This window comes from Capricornis sumatraensis, chromosome 1, assembly GCF_032405125.1.
Source record: "Capricornis sumatraensis isolate serow.1 chromosome 1, serow.2, whole genome shotgun sequence".
Classification (NCBI taxonomy): domain Eukaryota; kingdom Metazoa; phylum Chordata; class Mammalia; order Artiodactyla; family Bovidae; genus Capricornis; species Capricornis sumatraensis.
In genome coordinates this window covers 5,257,805-5,267,839 of record NC_091069.1, presented here as the reverse complement: position 1 = coordinate 5,267,839, position 10,035 = coordinate 5,257,805, and the positions used below count along the sequence as shown (strand labels likewise).

General features: G+C 63.5%; 1 protein-coding gene across 6 annotated transcripts in view; it reads right to left on the bottom strand.

Moving 5' to 3' along the window:
* Positions 1-380: 380 nt before the first annotated feature.
* The window catches only part of RAPGEF1 (Rap guanine nucleotide exchange factor 1), a 136,149-nt gene continuing 126,494 nt past the window's right edge, over positions 381-10,035 (bottom strand). For 5 of the 6 annotated variants that reach the window (XM_068974869.1, XM_068974908.1, XM_068974880.1 and 2 more), the window contains 9 exons: positions 8,269-8,360; positions 7,240-7,425; positions 6,597-6,681; positions 6,369-6,463; positions 5,080-5,158; positions 4,899-5,000; positions 3,936-4,033; positions 2,789-2,917; positions 381-2,650 (listed from right to left, as the gene is read on the bottom strand). In XM_068974869.1, the coding sequence (XP_068830970.1) occupies positions 2,500-2,650; positions 2,789-2,917; positions 3,936-4,033; positions 4,899-5,000; positions 5,080-5,158; positions 6,369-6,463; positions 6,597-6,681; positions 7,240-7,425; positions 8,269-8,360 (1,017 nt within the window). In that variant the 3' untranslated portion in view covers positions 381-2,499. Of the gene's footprint in view, positions 2,651-2,788; positions 2,918-3,935; positions 4,034-4,898; positions 5,001-5,079; positions 5,159-6,368; positions 6,464-6,596; positions 6,682-7,239; positions 7,426-8,268; positions 8,362-10,035 lie in introns of all 6 variants that reach the window. The other variant, XM_068974899.1, reaches the window with a different exon arrangement.

The window sequence follows — 10,035 nt, the reverse complement described above, 5'->3', positions numbered from 1 at the left end:
TGTCGAGCACCTCTCTCTCCTTTGTAGTGCTTCTCTGGGTTGTAGAATTTACTTGCATGATTTCCACACTGAGAGGCTCTGTGAGGTAAAGCTGACTGCAGAGTGCTTGGTATGTGATACAGGCTAAGGAGTAACAGATACCATTCCAGGTGTAACTTGCTGAACACTCACAGACCTTGTAAGGTAGGGCTGTCCTTGCTGCCACTTCCAGGTGGAGAAACTGAACAGTGAGAAGGGACCACAGCGACGGGGACAGAAGGCCCCTCACCCCTCCTGCCCTCAGGGTGATCAAAGAAAGGAGACAGCTCAGATGGTTGCTTTGACACGCGGCATGCGGTGCACACACAGGCGGCCGCGGCTTTCATCTGTGTTTATTTTCCTTTCATATAAAAGTTACAGGTTTGAAATGTCCTTAGGAAGATGCCACGATCAGCCAGTTAGTCTAGTCGGGGATATATTACAATGTAATAACACTGGGAGGCGGTGGGGGGAAGCGCTGCTTAGAATCGGGGTTTAATTCGGACCTGGTGCATGCCTGCCTTCACCCTGACCCACACACACCCGCAGGGAACCGAATCCTCCCGAGGGTGTCTTTGTCATACAGGCTGGCTCGTACACCTGACTTGGCCCCTAAGCCAGACAAACCACACAGCCAGGCTGGCAGCGCCCAGAGCCAGGGAAGGGTCTCCAGGAGGTGGAGGTGGGGAACCCTGAGCCCAATAAGTTAAAACGCACACTGCACCTGCTGCCCTCACGCAGGGGGGCCACCTGGCCCACCTGCACGGCATGCCCGGTCTGCTCTGAAGTGAGGGGTGGCAAAGCTCCCCCCGCCCCAGCTCACCACTGTGGGAACCACAGTCCACACGGTTCCTCGGCCCTGAGCCATGGAGGCCCGGCTCCGCACACGCGGCAGCATCAGCAGAGCTGGCCAGGCCGGGAGGGAGGTGGGAGGGAGGCTGAAATGAGAGGACTCAAAAAAGCGAGAACAAACCAAAACCCAACCCCACACACAGTACTGTTCATAAACAGCGACTCTACACACACACTCCTTAAATAATAAAGTGACGCGTTCCGCCCAAGGATCGCTGCTGAGGGGTCGTAGCTGACATTTCAGACTCCTCCCCTCTGTGTACAGGACAGATGGCTTCTCAGTAAAAACTGTTCAGAAGCCCACGAAGGACTCAGAGTGACAGGGCTGTTTCTTTAAATAGTCAACAGAGATTGCTTCCACTCTTTTCCTTCTGTTGAAACTGGGCTAAGCCTGGATCTAGCCTGCCGTTTGCCCGAGTCCCAAACCCAGGAACAGTGGGCACTCAGTGATGTGAAACTAATCAGGAGGAGGGTGGCCTGCCCGCACACCTAGGCCTGGCTGGCTCAGAGTCCGGTGGGCGCCTCTGTGTGGAGCCCCCACTGACCTTGCCTCGGATTGTCAGCCTCAGCAGCGAGAGTGGCTTAGGGGGAAGCGCAGGGTAAAAGAGCACCTGCCCCTGAAGACGCTGTGCCTGGCAGGTGGGTCTCTGCAGCCGGGACCCTGTCCTCCCATGGGAGAGCCGGCAGAAAGAGCCTCCCACACGGCAGAAAGGGCTGAAGAGCAGCCCGTCTGGCCCCAGCAGGCTGGGGACAAGGCGGGAGGGGAGCCTGCAGGAGCTGGATTTTAAGGCACACGGCAATCGACAGAGGCGGGGCCGCTGGCCCACCCTCCCCTCTCTGAAGGGACTCACCAACAGCGCCGCCCCGCTTAGCTGGAGTGATCCTTGTGGGGTCACAGCCTGCCTGCCCAGCTCCCGCAGTGCCCGGGTTAGGGGGTGAGGGCAGGGGGAGACGAAGGGGCGAAACACAGGAGGACTGACATGGCTGCTGCTCGGGCCCGGTGAGGGCGGGCTGGTACCTTGAGCAGAGCCCCAGCTCCGGGCTGCTGAGGGGGGCCCCTGTCGTACCTTTCCAGGCCAGGTGAGCAGCACCCCCTCTTCCGCTGAAAAAGCAGCGCGTGGGAAGTGAGAGGAGTCTGCCCAGTCTCCCCGCTCGCCTGCAGGTCCCGTCATCCAGTCACCGGGCGGGCAGCCCCAGCCCACGGGCCCCTGCCCTTGCGTCACAACAGCAGACTCAGACAGCGCCCCTGTCCCTCAGTCTGCTGACCGCGTGCTCTGCAGCTCCCGGGCTTGGGGAGGGGACACAGGCAGAGCGGAAGACGGCGCGAAAGGAGAACCCCAACCAAACCCACACCGCCGGGTCACGGCTCGGCCATGAGAGCTGCCTGTGGCTCCGCCGTGGCGGGGGGTCTGCTGCTGTGCAGGATGGAGCCGGCCACGGGCTCCGGACACCTGCCTGGCACGGCAGGGGCCCGCCCGGGCCGCCACCGCCACACCGGTCCGAGCCCCTCCAGCCTCGGAGCGGCCCTGCGCCTCTCCCGGGCCGCCACCGCCGCACAGGTCCGAGCCCCTCCAGCCTCGGAGCGGCCCTGCGCCTCCCGGGCGCTCTCCTCACCCGCGGCAGCTGCCCCTAGGTCTTCTCTTCTCTGTCTGTCTTCCTCCTCGCAATGTTCCTGGGCTTGATTTTCAGAGAGAGTTCCCATAGGGCCTCCTCGGCCAGGTGGTCACTGAAGTCGTTGAAGAAGTTGATGATGTCGTCGTTTCTCCGGATGTCATAGTGCCTGGGGGAGGAGGGGGCGGCCATGAGGGCCACACAGCCCTGGGACCCCCACCGCCCCAGCGAACGCACAGGGCAGGCGTGCCCCTGCTGGCCCTCGGAGCTTGGGGCTCCCCCTGCCCCCTGGGACGGCCACACTCACGCCTGCTGGAAGCACCGCATGCTGTCCAGGATGTTGAACTGCTGCCAGCGTTTGGAGAAGTTCACCTTCCCGTCGATGTAGTCTGGGTTCCCCAGGTGGACGAAGGTGAGGTCCTGCAGGATGAGCCCCCTGGGAGACAGACAAGCTGGTGAGCACCCTGGGGGCGGCTCAGAAGGCAGCAGGTCTATGGGCTGGCGCTCCACGAGCGTGTCTGGGTGTTTGTGCTGCTTCTGGCAGGAACTCCTGACTCCCAGGCTCTGCGGCTCCGGAAAGGTGGGCTCAGGCCTGCCTGCTACATAGGGAGCCCCGCAACCCCTGTGCTGGCCCAGCAGAGCCACAGTCTACCACGTGCAAGTAACAGGGACGGGAGAACAGAACCCCCAAACTCGGTGGTGGGGGGGTGTCAATCCCCTGGGTTATCGGGCACGGTCACGTGCTTTCACACAGAGGGCGTGAAGCCACCTGACGAGGGGCGGGGCAGTTCCCCCAGTGGGGAAGGCACAGCCTGCAGCTGCCCACAGAGCTGGGGTGGGACGGAGGCAAGGAGGGGGCTGTGAGCTATAAGAGCCGCATTTCTGAGGGTGCAGCCCTGAGGGACGTGCCCCTGGATACTCGGCCTCAGGTCACTGTGGAGTCTCCTGCCCCTCTCCTGGAAGTCCCCGCTGTCCGCTACCATACTAAAGGATCTGACATGCACAAGAAACCCACTTAGCTCTGATTTTTCCTGCTGTTTCCCAAGCACACGTGCCATGGATTCTTTTTGGTGAAAACGCCTACCCTCATCCCAGCCCACAGGGGGACCTGTCCAGAGCTGCCTCAGCCAGGTACTCCCAGGGTCCCTGGGGAGACTGGAGGGACCTCGGGCTGCTGTGAGGTGCAGCCAGGCCCGGGGCAGCTGAGCAGAGCACGGTGCCACAGGCCTGTCCACATGAGCACCCGCACATGCTCAGGGACGGGGTGGAGGAGCAGCCGGACGGGGCGGGTGGGCAGAGCGAGCCCTTGCCACTGGACCCTCGCTCATCTCCACCGTCTAACAAGGAGCACGTTTTAAGTTAGGTACAAGCACAGCGCCCAGGTTGGAAACCTTTCCCCGTGGGTTTGTCCGTGGGGCAGCGAGCGAAGGGACCCCGAGGGAGGCTGTACTCACAGGTATGGGATGCAGGGCGGCTCCACCTCCGAGAGGGCAGCCCGGTAGGCGCGGAAGGACGACGAGCTGTCGATCAGCGTGCAATACTCAGCCAAGCCCTGGCGGGAGAAGGCGCCATCCGTGAGCGTGGCGACAACGCCGAGCGCTGACCCAGAGCCAGGCCCCCTGCCCGGCCACAGGCAGGCCAGGCCTGCTATGGACACAGGGCTGCTGCTTGGCTGTGCTCAGCGCTGCAGGCCGGGATGTGCTGCTCCCCCCCACTCCCCGAGCCTGCCTTCCCACCTCTCTACACTCAAGGCAGAGCCCACCGGGGAGGGCGGTGACCTCGCTGCTCTGCACGCTGGGCGGGCTGTGCCCCCTCACCTGTCACGTGCCTCTCACCTTGACGTGTCACCTCTTCCAGGAAGCCTTCCCTGCCTTCTCAGGCCCTCTTATGTGTTTCTGGAGCAGCTGGGGGGAATGTCCCACTTCTCCAGACATCACTGTTTCATAACTGTCCCTTTATATTGTCGGGAGACGACTCCCAGGGAGCCTGGCCAACACCCAGCCCTGTGGGCCTTGCCTCCCTTCCCCAGGAACAGCTCTCACGCCAGGATGAGGGTGCCCCAGGACTCCTGTGATGTGGCCACACTGGCCTCTGTCCCCTCTGATGGGAATTCCCCTCCCTTCCCAGGACGCGCCTACTCCGGTCTCAGGGTGACCAGCACCTCCTCGGGGCCTCCCGGATCCCAGGGTGGGCTGGGCCACTCAGTCACGTTTGCTCAGCAGCTCGTCCTTCTCCCTGGAGCACTCCACCCGACAGCAGGTCTAGCCTGGTCACGGGGCCCCCGCGCCTCACACGCCCGCCCGCAGCAGTCCCTGGGGAAGCGGGGCCTGGGCACAGCTCTGTGGGGCGGGCGACCCGGGCACTGCCTCCCGCACCCACAGGGCCCAGTGACTGGAGACTAGGCAGCACCCACCCACCTCTGAGGTCTGCTTCTGCCACTCCAGCCTGCGGATGGGGGCCGAGTCCAGCGCCGAGAGGATGGCCAGGTAGGAGTTGAAGTTGTTCAGCTTCCGTAAGTGCTGCAGGCAGGGGGAGGCGGCTGTGAGGGAGGGCGGGGGTGGGCGGGGGGTCGCCTCTTTGGATGAGGCCCCAAGTTACCTTCATGATCTTGATGAACTTCAAGAGCAGCCGTTCCCTGTCTTGGGCCTTTTCCTGCAACATGATTATCGATCGGACCCTGCGCAGACCGGGGGGAGAAGGACAGCTGAGTGACTGGTCTCCCTCCGGGCCCCTGGCTGGTCCTAAGAATTGGGCATGGGAGGTGGGTGCCTGCACCCACTGGCCACGAGCCTCTGCCAACCAGGGGGCCAGTGCTGAACTCCAGGATGGGGACCTCTGACCCCACGGATGTGGGCGTTCCTGGTGAGCCTGACCCTGAGCACCAGGGCAGCTGGAAACACCCTGTGACCGGCCTCAGGATCAGCTTGGGGGGGGGGGGCGGTTAATGGGCCACCGTGCAGGCCACGAGGGAGGCCACCTCTCAGAACCGCAGCTGTAGCCTAAGGCCGGCTTGCAGGAGGACCTCACAGTGGCCTCGACCCGTGCCACCCAAAGGATGTGCCCCCCTTGGGGCACTGGCACTGAGTCTGCCTTGAGGAGCGTGGCAGACTCCTAGGTAGGACCTGGGGTGTGTCTGGAGCCCCCAGTGCCCAGAGAGGGGCAGCTGGTGGCGGCACTCAGGGCTGTGTGGACCAGAAACCGCCTGGGTCTCTGCGAGGCAGCTATACCAAGTGCGTGCTGAGGAGCGAGAGGCTTCTAGGGGAACGGAGGGGAGCAGGCCGAGGGGGAGAGGCCCCACTTTCCCCAGCATGCTGTCTTCAGAGCGCTTGAAAAGTCCCAGACGCCCCCTGGTGCTGGCGATGGGCTGTGTGTGGGTCGGGACGAGCCTGCCTGGCCACCACGCCCTGCCCATCCTCTGTCGGGGCCGAGAGGCTGTGGGCACCCCGAGGCCCACGGTGGGTGCAGTGGCTCTGCTGCATCACATCGTAAACGCTCTGTGGCGTTTCACCCTGCTAAGAAGTTAAGGCTGACTCAAGCATTAACACAGCCACTCCTTCACTGTTCTTCAGGCAGTCAGTGTGCCGATCAGCCCTGGGGCCACAGGGCCGTAAGCAGAGCAGGATGGCAAAGCTAAGACAATCCCCTGCCGCCATGGATGGCAGACATTACTAATCAGTCCTGGTCGAGTCCTCAACTGGTCCCCAGGGGGCCCTTCTCGATATGCAGAACACGCTCTGTCCTGCCCTGCCTCTGGGTCACAGTGAACGCTCACAGGTCTCCAGAAGGAGTGGGGAGGGATGAAAGGGCAGCCCTTTCCCCCTAGCCACAGGCGCTCTGCAAAGGCACCACGGGCCTGGCAGGAAGGTCCATGCCGAGGCCCGTCTCACCAGTAGGACATGTTGTTGAAGTGCTCCGTGAACTGGGTCAGGTTCGGGCTCTTCTCCTCGTTCTGCTCTTTGGCCCAAAGCAAAACCTCAGGAATCTGAAAAAGCAGAGGGACCAGCTAGAACCCGGGCCCTCCGGCTCTGCCGGGAGCGGCAGCTCGTCTCACTTGGGGACGAGCAGCGGTGCTCACCCGGGCCAGGGACACCCCCCACCCCCCAGAATGGCTGTACCTCTATTTTATAAAAGAGCTCGGCGTCTAGCAGAGTCAGCTGCTCGGCTATTTCATGGCTGTGGAAGTCATGCAAGGTCCCGGGCCTGGAAGACAGAGGCACTAGATGAGCGGTCTGGACGGCACGGTGGGGGCCTCCCTGCAGGCCTCAGGAACTCGACCTGTTCCACAGCCACACAGAGACCGAGATGCCGCCGAGGAGGTGACACACCAGCAGACCCCCACGGCGCGGGGGAGGGGTGGGCGGCAGGCTGGAACCTGTACAGATTCTCAGAATGGTCAGGGTGGCACGGGGGCTTTTGAGAATTACTGGTAACAGTTGCTGTATTAGCACCAGAAAGAACTCCGTGCTGCCCACAGCCTGAAAGGCACTCCTGCCCCCTGTCCTGGGATACCCACACATGCCCTACCACCCCACTTCCTGTTAAAATGGGATGGCCCACACATCACCACCCTGGAAGAGAGGCCCAGCCTGGGGGACCCCCGTGGCTGGCCCTGAGGCACCCTGTCACAGGCCCGGTCAGAACTGCACCGTGGGGCCATGGGGCCGGGAAAGGGGGGCGCTGAGTGAAACGGGAGCGGTGGCTGCTAGCACCTCTCCGCTGGGGGCGCCCAGAGCAGCCGGGCACACCGTGGGGGCTCACCTGGCTGCCACGCCCCGGGCCGCCAGGGGCTGGTCAGAGTTGGTGCACCGGAGCAGCTTCTTCTGGTCGACCTTGTCCAGAATGTTCTTGCGGAGCACGCGCGCCAGGCTGAGCTCCCCGCTGCGCACCAGGCGGAAGACCAGCTCCATGAGCAGCTTCAGGATCTCTTCCGTCAGCTCCACTAGGCTAGAGCCCCAAGGGCCACGTGGGACAGCGCGGGAGGCAAACGTAAGGAGAAGGCTGCCGGCACCAGTCCTGAAGCCCCCAAGACCCCGAGGGCCGCAGGACACCCCGCAGCAGAGCTAGGAAACTGCTGGTGGGAAGGGAGCAACAGAGGGTCTCGGGGTGGCTGCCTGTACCCTGCACCCTGCCGGCAGAGCCCCCATGGTGGCAGGTAACTGCCGTCCTCTCGGGGGATGCTCAGAGGCACTGGACAAGCATGAGGGGCCATGCTGGGCCTGGGCTTGGAGACAAACGCTGCCCCAGAGGAGCTCCAGGCCCCATGGGGGTGATAGGTCAGGAAGCCGTCTGGGCTCTGCAGACCGGACCCCCCCCCCCCGACCCCAGGACCCCCCTGTGCTTCCTCCTCACACAGTGTGTCCCAGCCCCACCCCGCGGTCACTGAGGTGACTCCCCAGCAGAAGGTCACCTTCCTGAGGGCAGGGCTGGGGGTGCTCTCTGGACCCAGGAAAGGAACCTTGTGCTCTGTGATTGTTAAACAAAGGGAAATGGCCAAGCGCCACTCAGCGGAGCAGGGACAGCTGTGGAGGGCGGGAGAAGGTCCCCCCCAACGCTGGTGGCCGAGGGCACTGCCCCCACAAGGAAGTCAGGGCCGACTAGGTCTGAGGGGCCAGGTCATCCTCCTGGGGCTCGTGCTGAAGCTGGCAGGAGCGAGCCATCCGGGACCCCAGGCAGGGCGGTGGGCAGGTGATCGAGGAGACGCAGGCAGAAACGTGACGGGAGGCTCAGGTCTCTGGGGAAGCCTACACCCCGACACCCGCGGCCTGCCCTCCCGCAAACAAGACTCACCAGAGCTCGTCCACCACCCGCACCAGCACGAAGAATGTGTTCTTGCTCACACGCTTCTTGAATGTGTCGGCAAATGGAGAGAACTTCTCGTACTTGGAGCCTGAGTTAAAGAAACAGCCGTCCTCGCGGGCAGGGGTGGGGATGTGAGGGGAGGGCGGCCCTACTCCGGACCCCTTCCTGAGCGAACCCTGGGAACATGGGGAGGGCAGAGGCCTGTGCGGGGCGGCAGGCCTGCGACGGGGGTCAGCCCACACCTATTTGACCCTGAGGACTGCTCTTGACCACCAGCCTCTCCTGCCTGCAGAGCCGTCCCCTGCATGCCCAGGCCCGCCTCTCTGCCGGGGTGGACCCAAGGTCCCTGTGACGCACTGACACGTGGCGCCTCCTGGGCTCAGACAGAGGAAAGCAGTTCCCTGGGGGAGGTGCACAGCCCGGCGGGGCAGGTCACTCTGTCATCCATCCCCAGGCCTTTCCCCAGCTCCAGAGACCCACTGCCCTGGGGCGTCACGGCTTCTCGCTGCCTTCCTGGGTTCGCTGTCTTCGGGCCCTTCTCGGCTCCCTCCCACCTGCTCTCTGGAAATGCGATCGGGAGGGAGTCACAGACCAGGGGCCGTGCCGGTGCCTGCCATGCCAGGGCTCACCAGCCAGCTGCGCCCAGGGTCTTGGTGCTGTGACTTGTCCACTGAGACGCCTGAAGTGGCCATGCAGGGTATATGCTGAGAAGCTGGGTCTGGGAGGCCTGGGCATGGGTGCATTCCCTCCACACTGCCATATGGGTCCCATGACCCTCTCTGAACCTCGCTTTCCCTAATTAGACACGGTGTGAAATAGTATCAGGGCACTGGCTTACAGTGACAATAAGTACATAAAACACTATCAGAGCCGAGTGAGGTCACCCGCGCAGCGCTCTGCACAACAGTCGACACCAGGGGGGTCTCAGCAGGTGTGAGTCACTCTTATCACTGAGCCAGGACTGCGGCCACTGCAGGTGTGAGGCTGGAGGGCAGGAAGTCTGTGCATGGGCCGTCCAATTCTGAGGGCCCGGGGCCCCGAGGTGGGTCACAGAGGAGACGGAGGCCGAGTGGGGGACGCCTGGGCACGGGAGGGCGGGGAGAGCTGAAGGGACTCAGGCCTGCCCGCCCAGGGCTGGGCTGTCCAGCAGGTGGCAGCCACGGGCTGTGATGCAGGACGAGGCCAGGAGGGGACCCACTCCTGGGATAGGAGCTGCAGGTCAGCCTCAGCAGGAGGGGCAAGACTGGATCCGAGAAAGAGATAACCGAGCAGGTCCCTGGCGGTCTCAGGTCTTCCTTGGCCACTGCCGGGGGCGTCATCTCTGAAAGGGCAAGCCCGCGGGGTGGGCACTGGCTGCGGCATGGACGCCGAGCTTCTGTCCACTGCTGGGCCTGCCGGCAGGTGGAGAAACTGGACCTGCCCTGGGGCTGTTCCCTGGAGTCCTAATGCGCTTGCAGAGAGACTGGACCTGCCCCGGGGTTGTTCCCTGGAGTCCTAATGCCCTTGCGTCCCGGGCACGTTGTACCTGTCACGCCCGGGGCTCAGTGACCTGGATCCCCCGGGGCCAACACACTCCCTCCCTCAGGGTGCATCGTGCTCGGTCATGTCCGACTGTGTGACCCCACGGACTGCAGCCCTCCAGGCTCCTCTGTCCATGGGATTCTCCAGGCCAGAACACTGGAGTGGGCTGCCATTCCCTTCTCCAGGGGATCTTCCGGACCCAGGGATAGAACCCGTGTTTCCTGCATTGGCAGG